The 27,456-nt window shown below is 43.1% G+C and overlaps 1 protein-coding gene across 1 annotated transcript in view; it reads left to right on the top strand.

Annotated features, from left to right (window-relative positions):
- LOC126335191 (uncharacterized) overlaps positions 1-21,657 on the top strand; it is a 185,965-nt gene extending 164,308 nt beyond the window's left edge. Inside the window, exon 3 of the mRNA XM_049998190.1 lies at positions 20,316-21,657. Within this exon, the coding sequence (XP_049854147.1) occupies positions 20,316-20,767 (452 nt within the window). The 3' untranslated portion in view covers positions 20,768-21,657. The remainder of the gene's footprint in view (positions 1-20,315) is intronic.
- Positions 21,658-27,456: the final 5,799 nt, after the last annotated feature.

Raw genomic sequence — 27,456 nt, 5'->3', positions numbered from 1 at the left:
TACAATTGTCAACAACAGATGGCACTGCGGTCTGGGAAACTCTATAGTACGATATTTTCCACATATCCACCATGCGTAGCAATAATATGGCGTGGTCTCTGAATGAAATTACCCGAAACCTTTGACAACGTGTCTGGCGGAATGGCTTCACATGCAGATGAGATGTACTGCTTCAGCTGTTCAATTGTTTCTGGATTCTGGCGGTACACCTGGTCTTTCAAGTGTCCCCACAGAAAGAAGTCACAGGGGTTCATGTCTGGCGAATAGGGCGCCAATCCAAGCCGCCTCCTGTATGTTTCGGGTAGCCCAAAGCAATCACACGATCATCGAAATATTCATTCAGGAAATTAAAGACGTCGGCCGTGCGATGTGGCCGGGCACCATCTTGCATAAACCACGAGGTGTTCGCTGTGTCGTCTAAGGCAGTTTGTACCGCCACAAATTCACGAAGAATGTCCAGATAGCGTGATGCAGTAATCGTTTCGGATCTGAAAAATTGGCCAATGATTCCTTTGGAAGAAATGGCGGCCCAGACCAGTACTTTTTGAGGATGCAGGGACGATGGGACTGCAACATGGGGCTTTTCGGTTCCCCATATGCGCCAGTTCTGTTTATTGACGAAGCCGTCCAGGTAAAAATAAGCTTCGTCAGTAAACCAAATGCTGCCCACATGCATATCGCCGTCATCAATCCTGTGCACTATATCGTTAGCGAATGTCTCTCGTGCAGCAGTGGTAGCGGCGCTGAGGGGTTGCCGCGTTTGAATTTTGTATGGATAGAGGTGTAAACTCTGGCGCATGAGACGATACGTGGACGTTGGCGTCATTTGGACCGCAGCTGCAACACGGCGAACGGAAACCCGAGGCCGCTGTTGGATCACCTGCTGCACTAGCTGCGCGTTGCCCTCTGTGGTTGCCGTACGTGGTCGCCCTACCTTTCCAGCATGTTCATCCGTCACGTTCCCAGTCCGTTGAAATTTTCAAACAGATACTTTATTGTATCGCTTTTCGGTCCTTTGGTTACATTAAACCTCCGTTGAAAACTTCGTCTTGTTGCAACAACACTGTGTTCTAGACGGTGGAATTCCAACACCAGAAAAATCCTCTGTTCTAAGGAATAAACCACGTTGTCCACAGCACTCTTGCACGTTGTGAACAGCACACGCTTACAGCAGAAATACGACGTACAGAATGGTGCACCCACAGACTGCGTTGCCTTCTATATCTTTCACATCACTTGCAGCGCCATATGTTGTTGAAATTTGTAACTACTGTAATTTCGAAAGTTTGTCCGCCTGAAAATGTACTGTTGTCCTAAGCATATTGCAACAAACGGTGTATTTCTATCGCTGCTCGTTTAGTTTTTATTGCCGTTTCAAATGTACCGGTCATTTTTGAAACACCCTGTACCTTATGTTGGAATCTAGTTTGGCCCACCTCTTGAATGCTGACGAGGTTTCACTTATAAAGCAAAACAGTATATTTATTGCAACGTCCTGGCAATATTTTCTTTGACTAATAGGTAACAGATAACATATATTTCATTTCTTTAATCGTTTTCACTTTAACTCTGTGCTTTGTACATACGAATGGCTTTCCGTACCAAAGTGGCGTGTGCGCAGAACTAGTCATTTCAACCAACGGTAAGAGTAGCAGCATCAAATCAGAAAAAGTCACAAACAAAATATATGACTCTCTGAATTCTCGAAGCGTACATATTGATGCCGATTTAATGAGAAAGAAAAAGAAAAAAAAACAAAAACAGGAATACTTGTTGGAATCGCCTCTCTTACGACTAGACCCTCTCAACGTTGCAATAGAATTACCGCCTTGTCCCTCGGGGACAAGAAATGAATGACTAGGCTTAACTCCTCCATGTTTATTCAATGAGGTCTAAATGCGTAATATTCTGATGTAAAAACGTAACCGTAAAAGGAAAGTAATCACAGCCCGAAAAATGTTTAACAGGAATAACGTATCGTTCCGACTTCTGACATACCATATCTCGTACACTCTCTTCAAAGTAGCCATGAATACTAATGACATTTTCGTACTGCAGTCTGTACTCCAATAATCGTAACGAACGGGCTATACCTAAGGGAGAGTAACGATTAAAATTATGATTTCTAACGAAAATATCGTTGTCTTAGAGAGTAATTAACTTTCGAAGAAAGTGCTTCTGATAGTGGAAAGGCTCAAGCTCTACTCATTATTGCTCTTGGGGAGCCTCACGCTAAAAAATATGTGAGAAGTAGTTCGTGTTGTAATGCCTCAACAGCGGTACTAACAGCGAAACACAAAATCGAGTGTTATGATTCGCAGTTTACACCAGGAAGATTGTATCTTAATTAGTAACAAAATGAAAAAGACATTTCTGAGGGTATACTTTTGGAGCACGGCATTGTATGGAGGTGAAACACCGACTGTGGGAAAACCGGAACAAAAGAGAATCGAAGTATTTGCGATATGGTGCTACAGAAGAATATTGAAAATTAGGTGGACTGGGAAGGTAAGGAATGAGGAGGTCCTTCGTAGAACCGGCAAGGAAAGGTATATATGGTAAACATTGACAAGAAGGAGGGACAGGATGATAGGATATCTGTTAAGACATCGGGAATAACATCCATGGTACTAGAGGGAGCTGTGGAAGGTAAAAACTGCACAGGGAGACGGAGACTGGAATACATCTAGCAAATAATTTGGAGGACCTAGGTTGCAAGTGCTAGAGCTACTCTAAGATGGGAAGCTTTGCACACGAGAGGAATTCGTGGCGGACCACATCAAACCAGTCAGAAGATCGGTGATTGGTCTGTCAGAAAAATACAAAAATATCGGAAACACTGGACTGATGAGCGTAGAAAAGTCCATTTTGGAGAATGAAAGTAATATGGGTACAGAGAAAAGCCAGAACGTTGTTGTCTGAGATGTATTTTAGAGGTTTCCATGTATTGTAAAACAAATATTGAAAACGGAAGTTTGCTCTCAGATGGATCCCAGTTATTATTACAGTAATAACAATAAGGTGGAATGTGAAATTTCACTCTGCATCAATGTGTGCGCTGTGGATAAACTTCGTATCAGATCAAAATTGGCTTCCTGACCGGGTGCTATTCTCCAAAACGTTTTCACCTGAGGCACAGTGGTTGGAACACGGGTTTCTCAGTCAGAAGTGAGATTCAGACCCCCATACGGCCATCTATATTTAAGTTTCTTGCACTTTCTCAATACCACTTGAAACGAATTCGCGGACATCCTTTGAAAAGAACGAGGCCGATTTCCTCCCTCGTCCAACACAAGTTTGTGCCCAGTCTTAAGTGACTTCTGCCTCGAAGAGACGTTATACCCTAATCACCATTCCTATTTTAACTCTTAGTGGAAATAAGGCCTTTTTTGTCGCGGTGGAGACATTTGTAATTGATAAAACTCTTCATAAAATGGTTTATTATCCAGAAAAATTATATGATAGTTTGCAATGAGAATTATTGGCTTCGGCCGTCACCGACCATCTTGACATCATAATACCAAGCAGGATTTCATTCACAGGTACAGTAAATTTAGAAAGCCACATTGTGAATCATGTGCAAGAGAGGCGTTGTGCATTAAAGTGTGATTTGCTGTTAAAGTTCCGAGAGAATACGTTCACAGAAGAGTCAACCAATATATTGCTTCCTCCTACATACATCTCGCTAAAGACCCTGGAGGTAAAATTAGTGAGATTTGTGCTCGCACAGAAGCTTAACAACAATCGTTCTCCTGCTAACCAGTTGTGATTGGAACAGGAAAATTTCAACTCCATTGTCCACTCTTCACAGAGCCCCTCCTGCACTCCTTTCAGGCCATGCATATCCCAATGGAATGGCTTATCTACAACCTAGGACTCATTTTCGCCATATTGAATCCTATACTCTGGACAGGATGGGGGGCAAGAAGGGGGTGAGGAGGATTTTGAATGAGCTTTTGTGAAACTTCCTGATAGTTTCTCAAGCTCCTTGTTGAAGCCGTGTAAGAGCGTCGCAAGGCGTGCATCAGCTCTGTTTCACAATTTTAATTTCAAATTTCACGACTTGAATTTGTTTTCTGGAAGCTATCTACTTGGTGCCATACTTACACTGAGGTGACAGAAGCCATCGAACAGCGATAGCCGGGCGGTGTGGCCGAGCGGTTCTAGGCGCTTCAGTCTGGAACCGCGGGACCGCTGCAGTCGCAGGTTCGAATCCTGACTCGGGCATGGATGTGTATGATGTCCTTAGGTTAGTTAGGCTTAAGTAGTTCTAAGTTCTAGGGGACTGATGACCTCAGATGTTAAGTCCCATAGTGCTCACAGCCATTTGAATTTGAATAGCGATATGCACACTTACAGCCGGCGGTAGTATCGCGTACACAAGATATAAAAGGGCAGTACATTGCCGGTCTGCAATGGGTACACAGGTGATTCATGTGAAATGATTTACTATGTGATTATGGCCGCACGACGGGAATTATCAGGCTTTGAAAGCAGACTGGTAGTTGGAGCTAAAAGCATGGGACATACCTTTACGGAAATCGTTTGGGAATTCAGTATACGGAGATCCACAGTGTCAAGAGTGTGCACTGAATACCAAATTTCAGGCGTTGCCTGTCACCACGGACAACACAGTGGCGGATGCCTTCACTTAACGACCGAGAGCAGCGGCGTTTCCGTTGAGTCGTCACTGCTAACAGACGCGCAACACTGCGTGAAATAACCGCAGAAATCAATGTGGGACGTACGACCAAAGTATCCGTTAGAACAGTGTGGCGAAATTTGGCCTTAATGGGCTATAGCAGCAGACGGCGGACGCGAGTGCCTTCGCTAACAGCACGACATCGCCTGAAGCTGAGTTCAAATGGTTCCAAAGGCTCTGAGCACTACGGGACTTAACAGCCTGAAGCTCCTCTCTTGACTACTTTGGTTGGGCCCTGGAGACTGAGAAACCTTGGCCTGGTCAGTTTTTTAGACGTAATGGTAGGGTTCGAGTGTGGAGTATATCCTACGATGCCATGGACCCAACTTGTCAACAAGGCACTGTGCAAGCTGGATGTGACTCCGTAATAGTGTGGGCTGTGTTTACATGGAATGGACTGGGTCCTTTAGTCCAACTGAACCGATCATTGACTGAAAACGGTTATGATCGACTACTTGGAGACCATTTGAAGCCGTTCAACGATGGAATTTTTGTGGATGATAATGCGCCATGTCACCGAGCCACAATTGTTCGCAATTGGCTTGACGAACTTTCTGGACAATTCGAGCGAATGACTTGGCCACCCAGATCGCCCGACATGAAGCCCATCGAACATTTATGGGACGCAATCGAGAGATCAGTTCGTGCATAAACTCCTGCACCAGCAACACTTTCCCAATTATGAACGGGTGTAGAGGCAGCATGGCTCAATATTCCTGCAGGGGACTTCTAACGACTTGTTGAGCCCATGCCACGTCGAGTTTGTGCTCTAGGCTGGAGAAAAGGAGATCGGACACCTTTGTCACCTCGTTGTAGTACAACAATAAGCTTCACCTTCATACCTACTACTCCTGATAGAAGCAAAACAGCCGTTTCTCTGTTACTCAGAACAGTTCCATAAACAGCGATACAAGGCAAATTGTTTCATTTGTGTTTCTGGAAAAGGTATGGCAACCATCAGTTGAAATGGCTAGCACTGTCCCTCCAAGCATTCAAAAATATACATCACAGTCTTATCAGACCAGTATAAATTGAACAGTTTAAAACTAACAGTAACGATTAGCATTCTCGTCAGCTCTAACAAACGTAAATGTCTCGGCCTGATAACCTGCAATATTCAAGATCCAAACTGTAACGAAGTTTACATCACAATTTGAACTTATATATTTATATTTACTTCCTAAGAAAGGAGCTTAATATTCTCTTAACAGCCAGATGACTATCTCGAAGCTTAAGTGCGAAAGCGTTTTGGAATTTTTGTGCGTAGACGATAAAATTACCTAATTTATTTCGAGCAATTTTTATGCCAATTCCAGTTTAATTTCCTGTTTTCTGCCTGCTGTTCCTTTCTCTTCATTTTCTGCTGTTTCATTCGTTTGATGATGCGTGTCAAAATGTGGCTGCCTTCTTTACAGTGTGTGGCAGATTTCTCATTTCCTGCATAAGACGCGAAAGGGTTCCGTTCTGCTTTCTTCTAGGCTCGTGGAGAATCTAATGAACTGTCCTCTAGAATAAGTTAGCTTACATGTTAAACTTTCCACAAAAATCTTCAAATTTTCGTCACAGGTTTTTCAGTTGAAATACCTAAACGAGAAAATGTTACTCAAATTACTTAGGTTTTGTAACAGTTCCGTAATCTCCACAAATGCGACTGTAATTTCTCACAAACTCGTGAGAGTTCAGGCGCTTCCATGCTTACGGTCACTAGACAAAGAAAAGGTTCTCCCTCCGATGATACTGGGTATCAATCCTCGTAGTGGAATCGTTAGTTATATGAGAAACTGCCTCTCGTTTTATCCATCTTGAGTTAATTATGCTGTGATAATCTACCTGAGTCTTGCTTTATTGAGTATAAAGTTTATTTCAGGGGCAGAGAATGAAACGTACTACATTAATGCCTCCACAAAGTGCTTCAGCATCTGCAATATGCGTAGGGTACACATGTTATGCTGTGGAGTGACTGGTATGGTTGGAAATGTAGAACACAGTTCGTTGGCCGCGATCGCAGTATAGAAACTTTTATTGTTCCAAGATGACTGGTTTCAGCAGTTTTATGTTCCCATCGCCTGCTCTACTAAGGGGAAAATATGAAGATAATGAGAGGAAGGAGCATAAAAGGCTTTGACTTCATGTAACGTAATGTGGCACTTTTATAACAAGGTCTATAAGGTACGTGAAATTTTGTATTTTGTACAATGGATGAAATTAACTGTAATAACCCCCCACCCCTCCCCTTCATTATCTTCATGCTCATATCAGATGATGGCAGCATAAGACTGTTGACATCGGTCATCTTGGAACAATAAGAGTTTCTACACTCCTGGAAATAGAAAAAAGAACACATTGACACCGGTGTGTCAGATCCACCATACTTGCTCCGGACACTGCGAGAGGGCTGTACAAGCAATGATCACACGCACGGCACAGCGGACACACCAGGAACCGCGGTGTTGGCCGTCGAATGGCGCTAGCTGCGCAGCATTTGTGCACCGCCGCCGTCAGTGTCAGCCAGTTTGCCGTGGCATACGGAGCTCCATCGCGGTCTTTAACACTGGTAGCATGCCGCGACAGCGTGGGCGTGAACCGTATGTGCACTTGACGGACTTTGAGCGAGGGCGTATAGTGGGCATGCGGGAGGCCGGGTGGACGTACCGCCGAATTGCTCAACACGTGGGGCGTGAGGTCTCCACAGTACATCGATGTTGTCGCCAGTGGTCGGCGGAATGTGCACGTGCCCGTCGACCTGGGACCGGACCGCAGCGACGCACGGATGCACGCCAAGACCGTAGGATCCTACGCAGTGCCGTAGGGGACCGCACCGCCACTTCCCAGCAAATTAGGGACACTGTTGCTCCTGGGGTATCGGCGAGGACCATTCGCAACCGTCTCCATGAAGTTGGGCTACGGTCCCGCACACCGTTAGGCCGTCTTCCTCTCACGCCCCAACATCGTGCAGCCCACCTCCAGTGGTGTCGCGACAGGCGTGAATGGAGGGACGAATGGAGACGTGTCGTCTTCAGCGATGAGAGTCGCTTCTGCCTTGGTGCCAATGATGGTCGTATGCGTGTTTGGCGCCCTGCAGGTGAGCGCCACAATCAGGACTGCATACGACCGAGGCACACAGGGCCAACACCCGGCATCATGGTGTTGGGAGCGATCTCCTACACTGGCCGTACACCTCTGGTGATCGTCGAGGGGACACTGAATAGTGCACGGTACATCCAAACCGTCATCGAACCCATCGTTCTACCATTCCTAGACCGGCAAGGGAACTTGCTGTTCCAACAGGACAATGCATGTCCGCATGTATCCCGTGCCACCCAACGTGCTCTAGAAGGTGTAAGTCAACTACCCTGGCCAGCAAGATCTCCGGATCTGTCCCCCATTGAGCATGTTTGGGACTGGATGAAGCGTCGTCTCACGCGGTCTGCACGTCCAGCACGAACGCTGGTCCAACTGAGGCGCCAGGTGGAAATGGCATGGCAAGCCGTTCCACAGGACTACATCCAGCATCTCTACTATCATCTCCATTGGAGAATAGCAGCCTGCATTGCTGCGAAAGGTGGATATACACTATACTAGTGCCGACATTGTGCATGCTCTGTTGCCTGTGTCTATGTGCCTGTGGTTCTGTCAGTGTGATCATGTGATGTATCTGACCCCAGGAATGTGTCAATGAAGTTTCTCCTTCCTGGGACAATGAATTCACGGTGTTCTTATTTCAATTTCCAGGAGTGTATACTGCGATCGCGGCGTAGGAAGTGTGTTCTTCATATCCAGCGCAAAGTATGTTATTGAATATCATCTCGTCCAATGTTGACACTGTTAAAATGTTAACTTATTCCGTTGCTAAAATGGAATTACCCTTCAGACTTTCTCATTCACAATGTATCTGCCACATCTGTCGACGACTCTCCATCTACAACATTCTGCGTGCTCCTACGAAATTTCGCTTAATACCATATACGACCATATTTCCACGAAGAGGCAGGTTGACGATTTTGATGCCCTGTACCGTCAAAACCGAAAGGCTTTTTCTTAGGGAACTACATCTGCATCTACATGGATACAATGTAAATCACATTTAAGTGTCTGGAAGAGAGTTCATCAAACCACCTTCACAATTTTCTATTATTTCAATCTCGTATAGCGCGAGAAAAGAACGAATACCTATATCTTTCCATACAAGCTCTGATTTCCCTTATTTTATCATAGTGATCGTTTCTCCCTTGTAGGTCATCGTCAACAAAATATTTTCGCATTCGGCGGAGAAATTTCGTAATTGGAATTTCGTGAGAAGATTGCTCTGCAACAGAAAACGCCTTTGTTTTAACGATTTTCATCCAAAATCCTGTATCATTTCAGTGACACTCTCTCCCCTATTTCGCGATGATACAAAACGTACTGCGCGTCTTTGAACTTTTTCGATGAACTCCACCAATTCTATCTGGTAAGGATACCACGCTTCGCAGCAGTAGTCTAAAAGAGGACAGACAAGCGTAGTGTAGGCACTCTCCTTAGTAGCTTTGTTACATTTTCTAAGTGTCCTGCCAATAAAACACAGTCTTTGGTTAGCCTTCCCCACAACATTTTCTATGTGTTCGTTCCAATTTAAGCTGTTCCTAATTATAGTTGCTAGGTATTTCGTTGAATTCATGACCTTTATATTTGACTGATTATCGTGTAACAGAAGTTTAACGTATTTCTTTTGGCATTCATGTGGATGATCTCACACTTTTCTTATTTAGGGTCAATTGCCAATTTTCGCACATATTTATTTCATTGTCTACGAGCTTACATAGCTCTAGCTGCGGCACTCCATTCGTAACTCTGAGTCATCTACTTCTTTAGTTAGAAGTCAATTTTTGAGGCCTTAGATATTTATTATTATGTTTTTATTGTTGTTGCTGTTGTTGTGGTCTTCGGTCTAAAGACGTTTGATGGAGCTCTGCGGCACTCTACATTGTACAAATCGCTTCGTCCCTGCACACCTTCTGTAACCTACATCCATTTGAATCTGCTTACCACAGTGAAGCGTTGGTCTCACTGTGCAATTACTACTAGCCGCTACCCCCTCCACATACAGAGACACACACACACACACACACACACACACACACACACACACACACACACACACACAGACTTCAGTTTTTTCTATTATGCTCTGATGCCTCAGTAGGCGTTTGTCAAGCAATTCTTTCTTTCAGTCAATTCATAAATTTTTCTTCTCTCAATTCGATTCACTACTTTCTCGTTACCTTCTCGATCAGCGTAACTGATATTCAATTCTGTATAAGACTATTTTCTAAAAACCATCTGAAAAGACTTCCCTTTACAGACGTTAGTACTCGAAGTTCAATTTCTCAGAACTCTTTTCTTACTATTACTAGTCTATACTTTACATCCTCTCTCCTTAGACCAGCATCACTTATTTTGCTGCCCAAACAGCACACATTATCGACTACTTTTAGTGTCCAATTTTCCAATCTAACTTCCTCAGCGTCGTTTTAATTCGCGTGTATTCCATTAACATTGTCTTTCTTTTACTGCTCTTTAACTTGTAACTCCGTTTCAAGACTCTACCCATTCCACTCAACTGCTATTCTGTCAATGAGGAGGAAAAGGAGGAGGAAGACGTATGTAACAGTAAATAAACGTAAGGTGCCAGGAAATCACCAAAACCTGTACACGGATGAGCACCTAAAGTTAATTCTTAGAATTAATAATACATAGGGTTAGCAACACTATTTCTCTAATAATAACCATGTGTCTGTGTGTGTGTGTATGTGTGTGTGTGTGTGTGTGTGTGTGTGTGTGTGTGTGTGACTGGCAGTCAACAGCTCGAAGAAACCATTCCGAGGTATTCACCGTTAGTCACAATCGATGATGGTACGAACAAATCTCTCCTCTATCCTATCATCTTTTTATATTCTGCTTTAAAAAAATTGATTTATATTTGAACCTTAAATTATTGTTATTTTGAAAAGTATTATTCTTTCTAAATGTTGTAGATAAAACAAAAGATAAGAAAACTGAAACAAGATGAAAAACAAAAATTGTGAGATGTATGACCTGTTTTGAAACATCAGGTAACAGGTCTATGGCAATAAATAAATAAAATAAATTCCGTTCTTTGCCGTCTTTGATTAAATTATGTCTTCGGCGAACCTCATACTTTTAACTTCTTCCTGAACTTTAATCCCCTTTCCAAATAACTCCTTGGTTTCCCCTACTGCTTGCTCAATGATTCAAATGGTTCAAATGGCTCTGAGCACTATGGGACTTAACATCTATGGTCATCAGTCCCCTAGAACTTAGAAACCTAATTAACCTAAGGACATCACACACATCCATGCCCGAGGCAGGATTCGAACCTGCGACCGTAGCAGTCGCGCGGTTCCGGACTGAGCGCCTAGAACCGTTAGACCACCGCAGCCTGCTCAATGTACAGGTGGTATGACACCTTTCTTTGCTTAACACTGGTTTTGAATCTGAGCTCCTCATGTTGATATAATGCTTTCCTTTTCTGTATTCCTATAGTCATGCATGCTTATGTGACCTAGCATTTCTCGCTTAACCACTCCTACTATGACGTTTTGCACTTCATTTTTAGACGTCTGTATTCCCATTTGCTCTACTCATTTCCCGCATTTATATATATATATTTTTTCTTTTCGTCAGTTAGATTATATACATATCAAACAGGAAATCAGGGATTTCTACTGGGTCTCTTCTTTGTGCCACTCTAATCCTCTGTTGCATTCACTATTTCCTCTCTCAAAGTTACACATTCGTTTTCTGTTAAAGTCTTCTGCCCTGTTTCAGTCAATTGTTGCCTATTGCAACTTCGGAAACTCTTAAAAACTTCTGATTCTGCCAGTTTAACTTGGTCCCATTTCGTTAATTTCCTAATTTTCTGCAATTCCAAAAAATGTTCAAATGTGTGTGAAATCTTATGGGACTTATCTGCTAAGGTCATCAGTCCCTAAGCTTACACACTACTCAACCTAAATTATTCTAAGGACAAACACACACAACCATGCCCGAGGGAGGAATCGAACCTCCGCCGGGACCAGCCGTACAGTCCATGACTGCAGTGCCCCTGACCGCTCGGCTAATCCCGCGCGGCTTCTGCAATTTCTTCAGTTTTAATCTGTAGTTCATAACGAGGAAATTATAGTTAGTCCACATCTCCCCTAGAAATCTCTTGCAGTTTAAAATCTGGTTTCAGAATCATTGTTGTACCAGTATGTAATCTATTAGAAATTTTTCGATGTCTCCAGGTCTCTTCCACGTATACAACGTTCTTTCATGATTCTTAAATCAAGTGGGATCCTTACCGGATAGGACTGAAGGAGTACATCGAAAAAGTTCAAAGAAGAGCAGTACGTTTTGTTTTATCTCGAAATATGGGAGAGAGTGTCACAGAAATGGTCAGGATTTGGGCTGGACATCATTAAAACAAAAGGCGTTTTTCGTTGCAACGAAATCTTCATACGAAATTCCAACCACCAACTTTCTCCTCCAAATGCGAAAATATTTTGTTGACACCGACATACATAGGGAAAAACGATCACCACGATAAAATAAGGGAAATCAGAGCTCGTACGGAAAGATATAGGTGTTCGTTCTTTCCCCGTTCTAGACGAGATTGGAATAACAGATAATTGTGAAGGTGGTTCGATGAACCCTCTGCCAGACACTTAAATGTGATTTGAAGAGTATCCATGTAGATGTAGATGTAGATGTAGAAGTGTTAGCGATGATTAAATTATGCTCTGTGCAGAATTCTACCACGTGGCCTCCGCTTCCATTTCTCTCCACCAGTTCATTTTATTTTCTATTTATAACCCTGTAATCAACTGACCAAAGGTCCTGGTCTAGATAGACCAGTACCTCTGGTCAGTTGAGAACCACGTCATTAATTCACACTGTATTTAAATTCAGCCTATTCATTTTCCTTTTTAAATTTTTTAGCCTATCTCCCCTATTAAGGGATCTAACAGTCGATACTCCCATCCGTTGAATGCCAATTTAGTTATTTCTGAGGACGACGTCCTCCTGAGGTCTGAATGGGGGACTAGTTTCCCTCCGGAATACTTTAACGAAGAGCACGCCATTATGCTGAAACCATACAATAGAGCTGCAAGCTCTTGGAAACAATAGCAACTGTAGTTTCCGGAAGCTTTTGTAGTACCAGCACGACAAGGCCATGCTGGCTACTGTTACAAGACCAGATCAGTCAATCATCCATACCGTTGCCCCTGTAACTACCCCTCTTCAGGAAGAACAATTTAGTCTTGGACGTGCATTGATACCACTTCGTTGTGATGGCATTTGTGGTACCGCTATCTGTATCGTTGGAACATACAATCCACCCATCCTCGATAAGGTTCATGGCTCATACATCTTGTAAAACGGCCGAGAAATTAGAACTAATACGAAGGTTCGCCGACAGTCATTATTCCCACGCACCTTTCGCGAATGGATCAGGGAAGGGTGGAACAGGTATTGGTAGCAGAAGTTCCGTCCATCACTCACAGTAGGGTGTGAATGATTTTTCGATAATATTCACACTCGTCGGCATCTGTCTTCTTTGAAACAAGTATCATTACATTCTTCTTGACAGTTTCATGTACCTTGCTTTTCAGAGTCTTTTGTCTTGGCTGTCTTTCCCAAAGTAATTGAAATTACATTACTGACCATTAAAATTGCTACACCAAGAAGAAATGCAGATAATAAACGTGTATTCATTGCACAAATATATTATACTAGAACTGACATATGATTACATTTTCACGCAGTTTGGGTGCATAGACCCTGAAAAATCAGTACCCAGAACAACCACCTGTGGCCGTAATAACGGCCATCATACGCCTGGGCATTGAGTCAAACAGAGTTTGGACGGCGCGTGCACGATACCACAGTTCATCAAGAGAGGTAACTGGCGTATTGTGACGAGCCAGTTGCTCTGCCACCATTGACCAGACGTTTTCAATTGGTCAGAGATCTGGAAAATGTGCTGGCCAGGGCAACAGTCGAACATTTTCTGTATCCAGAAAGGCCCGTACAGGACCCGCAACATGCGGTCATGCATTATCCTGCTGAAATGTAGGGGTTCGCAGGGATCGAATGAAGAGTGGAGCCACGGGTCGTAACACATCTGAAATGTAACGTCGACTGTTCAAAGTGCCGTCAATGCGAAAAAGAGATGACCGAGACGTGTAACCAATGGCACCCCATACCATCACGCCGGGTGATACGCCAGTATGACGATGACGAATACACGCTTCCAATGTGCGTTCACCGCGATGTCGCCAAACAAGGATGCGACCATGATGATGCTGTAAAGAGAACCTGGATTTATCCGAAAAAATGACGTTTTGCCATTCGTGCACCCAGGTTCGTCGTTGAGTACACCATCGCAGGCGCTCCTGTCTGTGATGCAGCGTCAAGGGTAACCGCAGCCATGATCTCAGAGCTGATAGTCCATGCTGCTGCAAACGTCGTCGAACTGTTCGTGCAGATGGTAGTTGTCTTGCAAACGTTCCCATCTGTTGACTCAGGGATCGAGAGGTGGCTGCACGATCTGTTACAGCCATGCGGATAAGATGCCTGTCAACTCGACTGCTAGTGATACGAGACCGTTTGGATCCATCACGGCGTTCCGTATTTTCCTCCTGAACTCATCGATTCCATATTTTGCTAACAGTCATTGGATCTCGACCAACGCTAGTAGCAATGTCGCGATACGATAAACCCCAATCTCGATAAGCTACAATGCGACCTTTATCAAAGTCGGAAACGTGATGGTACGCATTTCTCCTCCTTACACGAGGCATCACAACAACGTTTCACCAGGCAACGCCGGTCAACTGCTGTTTGTGTATGAGAAATCGGTCGGAAACTTCTCTCATATCAGCATGTTATAGGTGCCGCCACAGGCGCCATCCTTCTGTGAATGCTCTGAAAAGCTAATCGTTTGCATATCACAGCATCTTCTTCCTGTCGGTTAAATTTCGCGTCTGTAGCACGTCATCTTCCCGGTTGTAGCAATTTAAATGGCCAGTAGTGTACTATTATAAAAATGATGATATAATATCCCCTATGATTTCTTTTCTTCTCAGATGGTTCATCTATTGACAAGGTGGCAATTTTAATTATTTTTTGCTGTCTTCTGACCACTTCAGACCAGTTTTTTCACTCTACTCCCTTGGAATCCTTCCATATTCAATACCTTTTCCCTAAACACTTGTTTGTCAGCTGCTTTTTCAGTTTTTGTGTGTGTGTTTTTTTTTTTTTGTTCTATGGTCATCAGTCCCCTAGAACTTAGAACTACTTAAACTTAACTAACCTAAGGACATCACACACATCCATGCCCTAGGCAGGATTCGAACCTGTGACCGTAGCAGTCGCGCTGTTCCGAGCTGAGCGCCTAGAACCACTCGGTCACCGCGGCCGGCGTTATTTTTTTCTAAATACTTTTTTATTTTGTGGATCCAACTTTTTGCTGTCTTTTTCCCCACAAATATTTGAAAATTTTCTTGATTAATCTATTATCTTGCATTCGATACATGCCTGAAAAATACCAGTCTGCTATTTCTCATTACTTCTGATATGTTTCCATAAATTTCATCAATAATTCGTAATTTCCAGACTTCGTGGTTTTTCGGAGGGTTAATGTTTTCTTATTGATTAACTTTTCTAATTTACTTAATTATAGTTTAATTCTAGGCTTCGCTTTGCGATAGACATTCTTGCTTCACTACTGTACTTTAATACCTTATTTTTGCATTTTTTTACAGGCATTTTTTATTGCAAAGTTCTTTAGTGGTACCAGACGCACTTCCTATTTTATATAACCTTTCCTCTATAGCTGCTTTTTCTATATCATTTTGTCGGATTATCTCACCGAGATCTTTAAATTTTTTAACTTTCTCTATTTGGCCAACGTCTGTTTACAGATATTTCGTTGTAATTTGAACACACTTGATTCCAGAAATATTTTTGCTTCCAAAATCCTCCCATACATACGGTATAATGATTAAAGTATCAGACATTTTAGTTTTGTTTACATCACATTTTTCATTGGAACGTTTTCTTGCCAGTGGTTAATGAAGGGGTCACAAATGACGAATCGCGATATGCGCGTTTTAGAAAAAAAAACTAACTAGTGTAGTTTCTAAAGAATGGTTTAATATTCGTAGTAGCCGCGCGGGATTAGCCGAGCGGTCTGAGGCACTGCAGTCATGGACTGTGCGGCTGGTGCCGGCGGAGGTTCGAGTCCTCCCTCGGGCATGGGTGTGTGTGTTTGTCCTTAGAATAATTTAGCTTAAGTACTGTGTAAGCTTAAGGACTGATGACCTTAGCAGTTAAGTCCCACACATTTGAACATTTTGAATATTCGTAATAAACAATTAAATCAAACATCACATTCCTTAAACTATGTACTTATGAAGTTTGTCAGCATTTTATGAATTGTTTCTTTAAATATGCTATTTACTGTACGCTATAAGGCTTTTGTCACTTGGAGGGCAATATTATATTTTTCACGTTTGAACAGTGTTCTGCGCCCACAATAGATTCATCTTGAATTTCGCTGCTCACTTCTGACCAGTCAATGTTCCTTGCCATCATATCTCATGGCAGTGTGAACCTTAAATTTTGATCCGTTGACTGACCTGGAAATGCTGTTGCTAAGAAATGCTTGGAGACAAAAATCCCTTGTAAAGCTCAGGAGAGGAATATTAGGTTGACTGAGCATTCTGCCGAGGCAGTTTTCAAATTTTCTTTGAGTCCGCAAATTATGGACTGTAAGTGAAATATCAAGGAATCTTACTTCTAACACTGTTTTCATTTTTACGTCACTTCCTCTTCTTCTTTGATACAGCATGAGATTAAGATTTCAGTTTTGCTTCATTTTCAATCATGAAACTGCTTTCTTCTTTTTTTATCACATGAGTCTGTTTTCAAATCACCTTCCTTTGCTTTCTTGTCTAGGCTTATACCACTCCTAGTTCTTGAAGGACATACTGCCTTTACTTGTTGTCTAGTCTTTGCTTTGCTGCTTTGAGGCTGCTGTGTCATTTCATGTATGCTAGCCACATTTTCGCCACTCACTTGAAAGCTGTGTACATTTTCTAAGTTCTTTTACGTATTTCAGGCGCTTTGCCTGACATTTCCAGTTCAGTTTTATCAGAGGTATACAGCACTAAAAAATTAACTATGCCATTGGAGTAGTCTCCTTGGAAAACGTTCAGGATTTCCTTCTGCTTCATGATCTGACATATCAGTCAACATCAGTTTCTACGAAGGTTGTCCGTAAAATAAGGTTCCCATGGCGCTACAGTCCTGAAAAGCGCTGATAAGGTGGATCCCGCGATTCTGTAGTGTATCTTGTTTCCCCCACTCCAAATCCCCTCCCTGGCGAGCTGCCTGCGGAGCTCAGTCTTGGCTTGGCAGCCGTGAGTGATGAATCTCCCCTTCGCTTCTCCCGCCGGGTGTGAACTGCGCTCGGTGATCCGTTTCCTGTCTGCAAAAAACATTGCGCCGGCAGAAATCCATTCCCAGCTATGCAAAATCTATGGACACAAGTGTATGAGCGACAACACGAGCGCAAGTGGTGCGGAGAGTTCAAGAACGGGCGTACTGACATCCTTGATGAGGAGCGTTCCGGACGGCCATCTGTTTCTGACGAAACAATCGCAAAAGTGGAGGCAACGGTGCTCTCAGATCGGTTCTTGGGCTCTCCGAAATGATCCCCAATGTCAGCAAAACCTCTGTTGACAAGATTTTGACAGAGCATCTAGCTTATGCTAAGGTTTGCGCGAGGTGGGTGCCAAGAATGTTGACTGAAGACCACAAACGTCAACGCGTTGAAGCGGCCCAAGAGCTTCTTCAAGATTATGGAACTCATGGCGAGGAATACCTCGACTCCATCGTGACTGGAGACGAGACTTGGGTGCACTACCGGACACCCGAAACCAAAGAACAGTCCAAATAATGGATCACCCATAGTCGCCGAGATCGCGAAAATTCAAACAAACGCAGAGCGTCGGCAAAGTTATGGCAACAGTGTTTTGGGACCGGAAGGGGGTATTGTTGCGCGAGTTCTTGCCCACCGGTACAACAATCAACGCTGCCGGGTGCTGCGAGACACTGCAAAAATTGCGTCGTACAATTCAAAACAAGAGGAGGGATATGCTGTCCAAGAGGGTGCGTTTGCATCAGGATAACGCTCGACCGCACACCGCACACCGATAAAGCTACCAACGAGCTCATCGCAATATTTGGGCGGGGTATTGTCAATCATCCACCCCACAGCCCAGACTTGGCCCCAAGTGACTATCATCTCTTCCCTGATATGAAGAAACGCCTAAATGGAACTCATTTCGGCGACAGAGAACAGCTGGAAGAAGCGGTTCTCAGGTATTATCTACGCGACTTGGCGGCAGATTTTTTTGCTTCGGGCATTCAAAAACTCGTACACCACATGCAAAAATGCATTGACATCAGTGGCGACTATGTAGAAAAATAGGTTAAAGTCTGAACTTTCCAAAAAATGTACGCATTCATGAAATGTTTTACACTGTGCAAAAAAATTGGGAACCTTATTTTACGGACACCCCTTGTTCTTCTTCAGGAGGAAAGATGATATCATCCACAGTGTTTTTATCATGCTCACCATCACTTGTCTAATGCGTCAATATTTTTTTATATGTCCATTGTTTTGACTGGAGCTCATGGGGACAACGGCCGTTTACTATTGTAAGAAAATTTAACGCCTACAGCAGTTCTCATTTATGACCTTCTGTATTGTGTAGCTACCAGTTTTGGCGCTTCAGTCTGCTATCTTCAGGCCGCAATTTATGCAGATGCGGTTATCACGATCCTTATATAGGTGCATCAGTAGCCAACATAACTGGATTACGCAGGCTATCTGTAACAGTGAGGTCAGCGCCCCAGGTTTGTCAGTTGGCAGTTGATGGTAGGAGTGCTGACATCACTGTTACAGATAGCCTGCGTAATACAGTTATGTTGGCCACTGATGCAGTCTATATATGGATCGTGATAACCTCTTAAGCATCAACTACGACCTGAAGATGGCACATTCAAGCCCCAAAACTAGCAGGTACACGACGAAGAAGTTCATAAGGGTGGCTGTAGGTGTTTCATTTTCGTACAATAATTTCATTGTAAGGTAAGACTCTAGATAGAATAACTAGTGCTCAGTTGAAACTTTCATGGTAAGATTGGAACTGTATGCCGGACCGAGATTCGAACTCAGGACCTTTGCATTTCGCAGCCAAGTGCTCTACCATCTGAGTTACACAAGCACGACTCACGACCCGACAACTTTAATTCCGCCAGTACCTCGTCTCCTACCTTCCAAACTTCACCGAAGCTCTCTTGCAGACCTTGCAGAACTAGCATTCCTGGAAGAAAGGATTCTGCGGAGACATGGCTTAGCCACAGCCTAGGGGACGTTTCCAGAATGAACTTTCATGGGATCTGCCTTGAAAGTTCCATATCAGCGCACACTCCATTGCAGAGTGAAAATTTCATTCTGGAAACGTTCCCCAGGCTGTGAGTAAGCCATGTCTCCGCAATATCCTTTCTTTCAGGAGTACTAGTTCTGCAAGGTGTGCAGGAGAGCTTCTGTGAAGCTTGGTGTTACTAGAAGAATTAAAGCTGTGAGGGCGGGTCGTGAGTTGTGCTTCGGTAGCTCAGATGATAGACCACTTCTCGGTGAAAGGCATAGGTCCCAAGTAAGAGTCTCGGTCCGGCACGTAATTTTAATCTGCCATGAAAGTTTCACAACAGCGCACACTCCGCTGTAGAGTGGAAATTTCATTCTGCATATTGCTCAATTACTATAATCCAACCTCATTATAATGTGTTTGTTATATACCATTGGCAGGTAAACCTGCCAGCCGTAATCAACAATGAAGCAAAGCATAACAATGGAAATGAATTATAATAAACTTAAATGTATCTTCAAATATAATGTTTAAGCATTACATTACACTATTCTTGGTTTATCTATATGTGATACGTGGCGTACATTATGAAGCTAAGCGATGTAAACTTTGGGCTTGAACATTATTGCAGACAAATGTCACAACAGAAATGGCTTGTTGTTTGTTGAGTTCAGTGACACATGCGCAGAGGGCATGTCTGTTCTACTTTCTCACAGTTGTTTGTATTTAGCTGTCATCTAGAGGGATAAACATGAACCAGCTGTACCTGGGAAGAAAACCTACCACTGTTATAAAATGGGCTAATGTCGGTTAAAAGTTTGGTTCTCTCTGCAGAAATTCTTAAGCCAGTCCTACTGGCTATTTCTTCTAAATTATTCAGCAGCCGTGAAATTTTCAGAAAGTGTAGTAAAGTCATCTACAACTGCGAGACAGTTTATTCTGATATTTTTGTTTCCTCATCTCAACATTGTTAATGAACTCTTACCATTTCATTCTTATTAAATCTGTGTAATGATAACAAACATTGTGAGTGCCAGAAGTGTGACATAGTAATGAGTACACATAATGTGGCCGCTACTGGAGGTCGATGTCGACAGCACCGTGTGACGTCAATCGCACTGTGTCCGCAGGAGACCCCGACTCCGGGCTGGAGGCGTTCTCGCGCGCCGGCGGCCTGCGGCTGCCCGTGGGCGGCGCCTCGACGCGCCGCAAGCCGTTCCCCGACTCGCCCGTCTACTACATCCGCATGCCCGCCGCGCCCTACGTCTTCGTGCCGGGCCTGGGCTACGTCAGCCAGCCGCCCCCGCCGCCGCCGCCGCCCCCGCGACGCGCCGCCACCTACAACCCCTTCATCAACGTGCCCGTCGAGTTCGTCTCCAACGGCAAGCCGACCGGCGTCTACCGCTGGCAAGGTCGTCCGGCTTCCACGACCACGACCCCCAAGCCGGCGCTGCAGCAGTCGGCCGTCAACACCCTCGACAAAGGGCCTTACGTCTTCAACGGCAAGCCTTCGCGCGTCCACGTGCTCCGCGACCAGTACAACGTGCTGTACGCAGATGCTCTGCAGAACTTCTACCCCTAGGCTCCGTAGCTCGCGAGCCGAGACGTTTCGTAGTGCTGCTCTATGAATGGACAGTGTGCATGGAGTGCTAGCTTTGACTTGAATGAGAGAAATCTGAGCATGAGAAGATCAAGTTTGATCGTTTCGTAAACATATCGAACTGCTTCTTTACCTTGTCTTATCTCGACGTGTATTGGAGTAGCTCGGAAAACAAGACATCAGTTCTCCCCCAAAACTGTTCTCCATTTTTTAAAATTACATAAACACAACCTCACTAAAAAGGAAAGAAAACATCACAGGCCTACTTTTCATACGCAAAACAGAATTATCAACAAAAATGTGGATTCGTTGCCCGCCATCCAGAATCTCTGGAAAAACGAAAAAAAGCAACCTAAACACACAACCTACTGCCCAGAAAGTCACTGAAAAAAATATATAATCGCAACACAGTTCCAGGAAAAATCCTTATTTCACTATATTCTAGCATCACGCCGCCTTACAGCCACAACACACACACATTATATATATATATATATATAAATATTTCCAAATCAGCCTCTGTATTCTCCGTATTAAGAATTTTCGCCTGCTTGTTTCCCTCATTCACTATACAGGACATCTCACAAGACTGGATTTTGTTTCCTGTCATTGTCAACTTCATGTTATCAGGATTTTATTTCCTTTCAGTCGTTACTTTAGTGGTACCTTAGTTGCCTTATCAAGCACTATATCACTTCCGTCTTCCACGTGTCTTCAGTGCTCAAAGTTATGTGTCTAGCTGTTAGATCAATGCCTAGTAGCTAAGTTTATTTAATATTTATATCAGTAACTTATAAATATCAAGTCTGCATTGTAATAGTTGTTTAATGTGTGAACTGAATGAATTCAATTAAAATTTTGTTTTTGTAATATTCGCTCTTCAAATGTTTATTTACATTCCTGCTTCATACAGTAATACAAGGGCTGTTCGGAAATTAAGGTTCGATAGATCACGAAATGGAAATGACCCAATTTATCGGGCAGTGTATCTAGTATGCCTACCGATTGCGTCACATCGTTCTTTTCAGTTTTGAGCACACAGTGAGTGGGTAACATGCCTTTAACAATAATGTCCCCGCCAAGTATGGATCCCCACTGCAACCCCACATAACGTACCAGTCACACATTTCCTTATTCATGAAAATTCCTGGCCACACACTGCAGGGGCAGTGAGCACACCACTGCAGCGTTTTCAGTGGGAAGTGTTTGATCGCCCACCATTCAGCTCCGACTTGGCTCCCTCTGATGTTCATGTCTGCTCACATGAACAACTGTCTATGAAAACAATATTTTGGCACAGACAACGAACTGCAGACAGCTTAGAGAAGTGGTGGAAAGCACGGGTGCCTGCTGACTATGACAAGGGTATTAAAAAGTTGGAGCAACACTACAACAAATTTCTAAGTCGGAGACACGACTATGTAGAGAAGTAGCTGGAGGACGTAGCAAACTGTTGCAAATAAAACATTTTTTTTTTTTATTTTCTCGAGCGATCGGACCTTACTTTCTGAATAGCCTTCGTACTTCGCAGAAAAACCTTCCCTGAAAGATTCCTCAGATGTTCTTAAGAACCGACATTTCACTGGAAATTAAACCACCACCAAAAAGTGTTTTGTGCATACTGTTATCACGTCTATTATGGTGCAATAGACCCAATTTCTCTTAGTATAACCTACACTGCTTTTAACGTCACTGCATAACGCACAGATGGTATGCGGGTTTTATCACAGCTGTACTGTTCTGTAAACAAATATTTTAAGTTATGAGCAACGTTGTGGGAATATATCGAACGATTTTAAGAAATCAAAAGTCATAATATTAATGTAGATACGTCACCTACGTCTCACTTGAACTCGCGAAATTTGCCGTGGGACAGGTTTCGCATACTCGTTCTTTGAGGAATAGTCACAGGGAATTGTATCGAAAAATGTTCCTATTGTTCTTTGAGGTTCCAAACTATATCCAGTGGATGAGAAACGGTGCATGCTGTGCAGTGGTGAGTGGTTTGAAGTATCTGTCGTGTTATTATGAAATTCAACGTCACACTGTCAATATAGGTGATCCTCATCTTGTAACTTCATCTCTCGCTGGTTTTATGGAATCTGCACGTGTTCAGTTATCCTACATAATTTATCATGTACAACACAATCCTTATGCGATATGTCACATGCAGGGTTCACATCGGCCTAATCCAGTGATGTTCTTCGCTAATTAAGAAAAAGCTGTAGACAATAAGTCATTTATTATTAATTCTGTCGTGTTGATACCTAATGTAAGCAGAAACCGTTTCTTAATGTGAGTCTCGTTACTTTCTGTGTAAGGTAGCAGATAAATATTATTTGTAGATTTTGCTTACCGTCAGTAAAAGGAGGTTGAAACACTACCGATTAATAGGACGTCAATTATTATTAATCTAAATAGCAGCCTAGCTTTGATTTTGATGTGAATGTGGCATAATAGATAAATGTTAGTCAGATGTAGCTGCTTCGGAAGACATTTGTAATTAGGATACGGCTGCTCAACAGTGTTCACACAATGATAAAGAGTTTTGCGATAACCAGTGCTAAAATGTACGTTGTTTGACCTGTATCAGGCAGACACTGCTTTCGTCTCACACATATAATTACGATTAATCTCATAAGAGGTCAGAATTTTTAGTATTATGTCACATCTTTATTGCAGTTCAAGATATGACCAGTGCAGTGGACGCTAGCTCGAAAATACGGTACACTGAAAAATCTTTGTAAAACACTTGTAGGGAATATCATAAGTCAGCAATCGGTAATGTTTTGCTGAGGATCAACCCACAGCAGTGGGAATTCACTCAGCCGGTACGATATGAGTTCAAGCCTCTGCCTGTACTCGACCGACTCCAAATTCGAACTCCTCCCTGACTCGTCTGACACTTCATTCACTTAGTGCTAGTTTTGAAATTTGAATTTTGCGGTGAGCGCTTGTGATTTATTTTCGACTTAAAGTAAGCAAAAACGTCAGATGATGTCGAAATGCTTCCCCTCGATCTCGACGGACTCCAAATTCGAACTCTTCCCAGACTCGACCGACATTTCATTCACTTACACTAGCAGCGCTTGACAATCGATTTTGCCTATCATCGACCTGTGTGAGGCAAAAATGTATTTACTGTTGGGTAGTTGACCATGGGTTACCGAAGTACTAAGGAATGACGAGATACTCTCGAAGTTCAAAAATGGTTCAAATGGCGCTGAGCACTATGTGACTTAACTTCTGAGATCATCAGTCGCCTAGAATCTAACTAACATAAAGATATCACACACATCCACGCCCAGGTCAGGATTCGAACCTCCGACCATAGCGGTAGCTCGGTTCAAGAGTGTAGCGCCTAGAACCGCACAGCCACTCCGGCTGGCCTTGAAGTTCTCTAAGGCTATAGATACAGCAATAACGAATAGCTCAGTAGGTAGTACAGTTGAAGAGGAATGGACATCCCTAAAAAGGGCGGTAACAGAAGTTGGGAAGGAAAATATAGGTGCAAAAAACGTAACTGCGAAGAAACCATGGTTAACAGAAGAAATACTTCAATTGATCGATGAAAGGAGTATGTACAAAAATGATGAGACTGAGGAATACAGAAATACAAGTCACTGAGAAATGAAGTAAATAGGAAGTGCAACGAAGCTAAGATGAAATATCTGCATGAAAAATGTGAAGAAATCTAAAAAGAAATGATTGTTTGAAGGACGGACTCAGCGTACAGGAAAGTCAAAACAACCTTAAGTGACATTAAAGGAAAGGGTGATAATATTAAGAGTACAACAGGAATTCCAGTGTTAAATGCAGACGAGAGAGCGGATAGGTGAAAAGAATACGTTGAAAGCCTCTATGAGGGGGAAGATTTGTCTGATGTGATAGAAAAAGAAACAGGAGTCGATTTAGAAGAGATAGGGGACCGTGTATTAGAATTTAAAAGAGCTTTATAGGACTTAAGATCAAATAAGGCAGATGGGATAGATAACATTCCACCAGAATTTATAAAATCGTTGGGGGAAGTGGCAACAAAACGACTATTATTCATGTTGGTGTGTAGAATGTATCAGTCTGGCGACATACCACCTGACTTTCGAAAAACGTCATCCACACAATTCCGAAGACGGCAACAGCTGACAAGTGCGAGAATTATCGCACAATGAGCGTAATAGCTTATGCATCCAGGTTGCTGAAAATAATAATATATAGAAGAATGGAAAAGGAAATTGAGAATGCGCTAAATAACGATCAGTTTGGCTTTAGGAAAGGTAAAGGAACGAGACAGGCAATCCTGACGTTGCGGTTAACAACGGGTGCAAGACTAACGGAAAATCAAGACACGTTCATAGGATTCGTCGACCTGGAAAAAGCTTTCGACAATGTTAAATGGTGTTCAAAATTCTGAGAAAAATAGGTGCAAGCTATAGGGAGAGACGGCAACGGCGTCGTCGCAGTGGACACACCGGTTCCCGTCAGATCACCGAAGTTAAGTGCTGTCAGGCTTGGCCGGCACTATGGGTAACCATCCGGGCCGCCATGCGCTGTTGCCTTTTTTAGGGTGCACTCAGCCCCGTGATGCCAATTGAAGAGCTACTCGACATAATAGTAGAGGCTACAGTTAAAGAAAACCATCATAACGACTGAGAGAGCAGTGTGCTGACCGCACACCCTTCCTACCCATATCCTCAGCTGAGGATGACACGGCGGTCAGATGGTCCCGATGGGCCACTTGTGGCCTGAAGACGAAGTGTTTTTAAAGGGAGAGATGGGTCATATACAATATGTGCAACAACCAAGAGGGAATAATAAGAGTGGACGACCAAGATCGAAGTGCTCGTATTAAAAAGGGTGTAAAACAGGGATGTAGTCTTTTGCCTCTACTGTTCAATCTGTACACAGAGGAAGCAATGATGGAAATGAAAGAAAGGTTCAGGAGTGGAATTAAAATTGAAGGTGAAAGGATATCAATGACACGATTCGCTGATGACGTTGCTATCCTGAGTGAAAGTGAAGAAGAATTACATGATCTGTGGAATGGAGTGAACAATCTAATGAGTATAGAGTATGGATTGAGAGTAAATCGAAGAAGGACGAAGGTAATGAGAAATAGTAGAAATGAGGACAGCGAGAAACTTAATATCAGGTTCGATGGTCACAAAGAAGATGAAGTTAAATAGTTCTGCTACCTAGGCAGTAAAATAATGAGTGATGGACGGAGCAAGGAGGTCATCAGAAGCAGACTAGCAATGGCACAAAGGGCATTTCTAGCCAATAGAAGTCTACTAATATCAAATATTGCTCTTAATTTCAGGAAGAAGTTTCTGAGAATGTACATCTGGAGCACAGCATTGTATGGTAGTGAAACATGTGTAAGTAGGCTGTTTAGCTTTTTATATTGGTAACACCACGTAGCGCTCTGAAAATCACTGGCTGTGCTGTGTGCAGTCTGTGGCTGGTTTGCATTGTTATTGGCCATTGTAGTGTTGGGCAGCTGGATGTTAATAGCGCGTAGCGTTGCGCAGTTGGAGGTGAGCCGCCAGCAGTGGTGGATGTGGGGAGAGAAATGACGGAGTTTTGAGATTTGTAAGACTGGATGTCATGAACTGCTATACATATTATGACTTTTGAACACTGTTAAGGTAAATAGATTGTTTGTTCCCTATCAAAATCTTTCATTTGCTAACTATGCCTATCAGTAGTTAGTGCCTTCAGTAGTTTGAATCTTTTATTTAGCTGGCAGTAGTGGCGCTCGCTGTATTGCAGTAGCTTGAGTAACGAAGATTTTTGTGAGGTAAGTGATTTGTGAAAGGTATAGGTTAATGTTAGTCAAGGCCATTCTTTTGTAGGGATTTTTGAAAGTCAGATTGCGTTGCACTAAAAAAATATTGTGTGTCAGTTTAGTGTTGATCAGAATAGGTAAAGAGTGAAATGTCTGAAGTTCAGTTTTGCTCAGCTGTTTGAAAATCAAATAACGTAAGGGATTTACCAGCACAGTAATTCACTAATTTTTCTAAGGGGACGTTTCGTACATGGACTATAGGAAAACCTGAACAGAAGAGAATCTAAGCGTTTGAGACGTGGTGCTACACATCATGAATGTTGAAAATTAGGTGAACTGATAGGGTAAGGAATAAGGAGGTTCTGTGCAGAATCGGAGAGGAAAGGACTATGTGGAAAACACTGATAAGGAGAAGGGACACGCTGATAGGACATCTGTTAAGACATGAGGGAATGACTTCTGTGGTACTAGAGGAATCTGTAGAAGGAAAAAGCTGTAGAGGAAGACAGAAATTGGAATACATCCAGCAAATAATGAGGACGTAGGTTGGAAGTGCTACTCTGAGATGAAGAGGTTAGCATAGGAGAGGAAATCGTGGCGGGCCGCATAAAACTAGTCAGTAGACTGATGGCAAAAAAAAAAGTGATCGTAGACCCCTCACCAGGTCTGAGAAGTTGTTCGAGATGAGAAAGTTTTTTTTTCTTTTCTTTTTTCTTTTTTTTTGGGGGGGGGGGAGGGGGATTCTGCCCGTGCGAAGCTTGCAACACAAATGTATTTTGGACTTTTGCCTTTCGTACTGACAAAGGAAACTCCCCATCGCACCCCCTCAGATTTAGTGGTGTGATGGTCCAGTGGACAGCCCGCCAAAATCATAACACAGATCAAG

Source organism: Schistocerca gregaria, chromosome 2 (genome assembly GCF_023897955.1).
Source record: "Schistocerca gregaria isolate iqSchGreg1 chromosome 2, iqSchGreg1.2, whole genome shotgun sequence".
Taxonomy (NCBI): domain Eukaryota; kingdom Metazoa; phylum Arthropoda; class Insecta; order Orthoptera; family Acrididae; genus Schistocerca; species Schistocerca gregaria.
The sequence above is the reverse complement of the archived record's forward strand: the minus strand, read 5'-3'. Positions and strand labels throughout refer to the sequence as shown.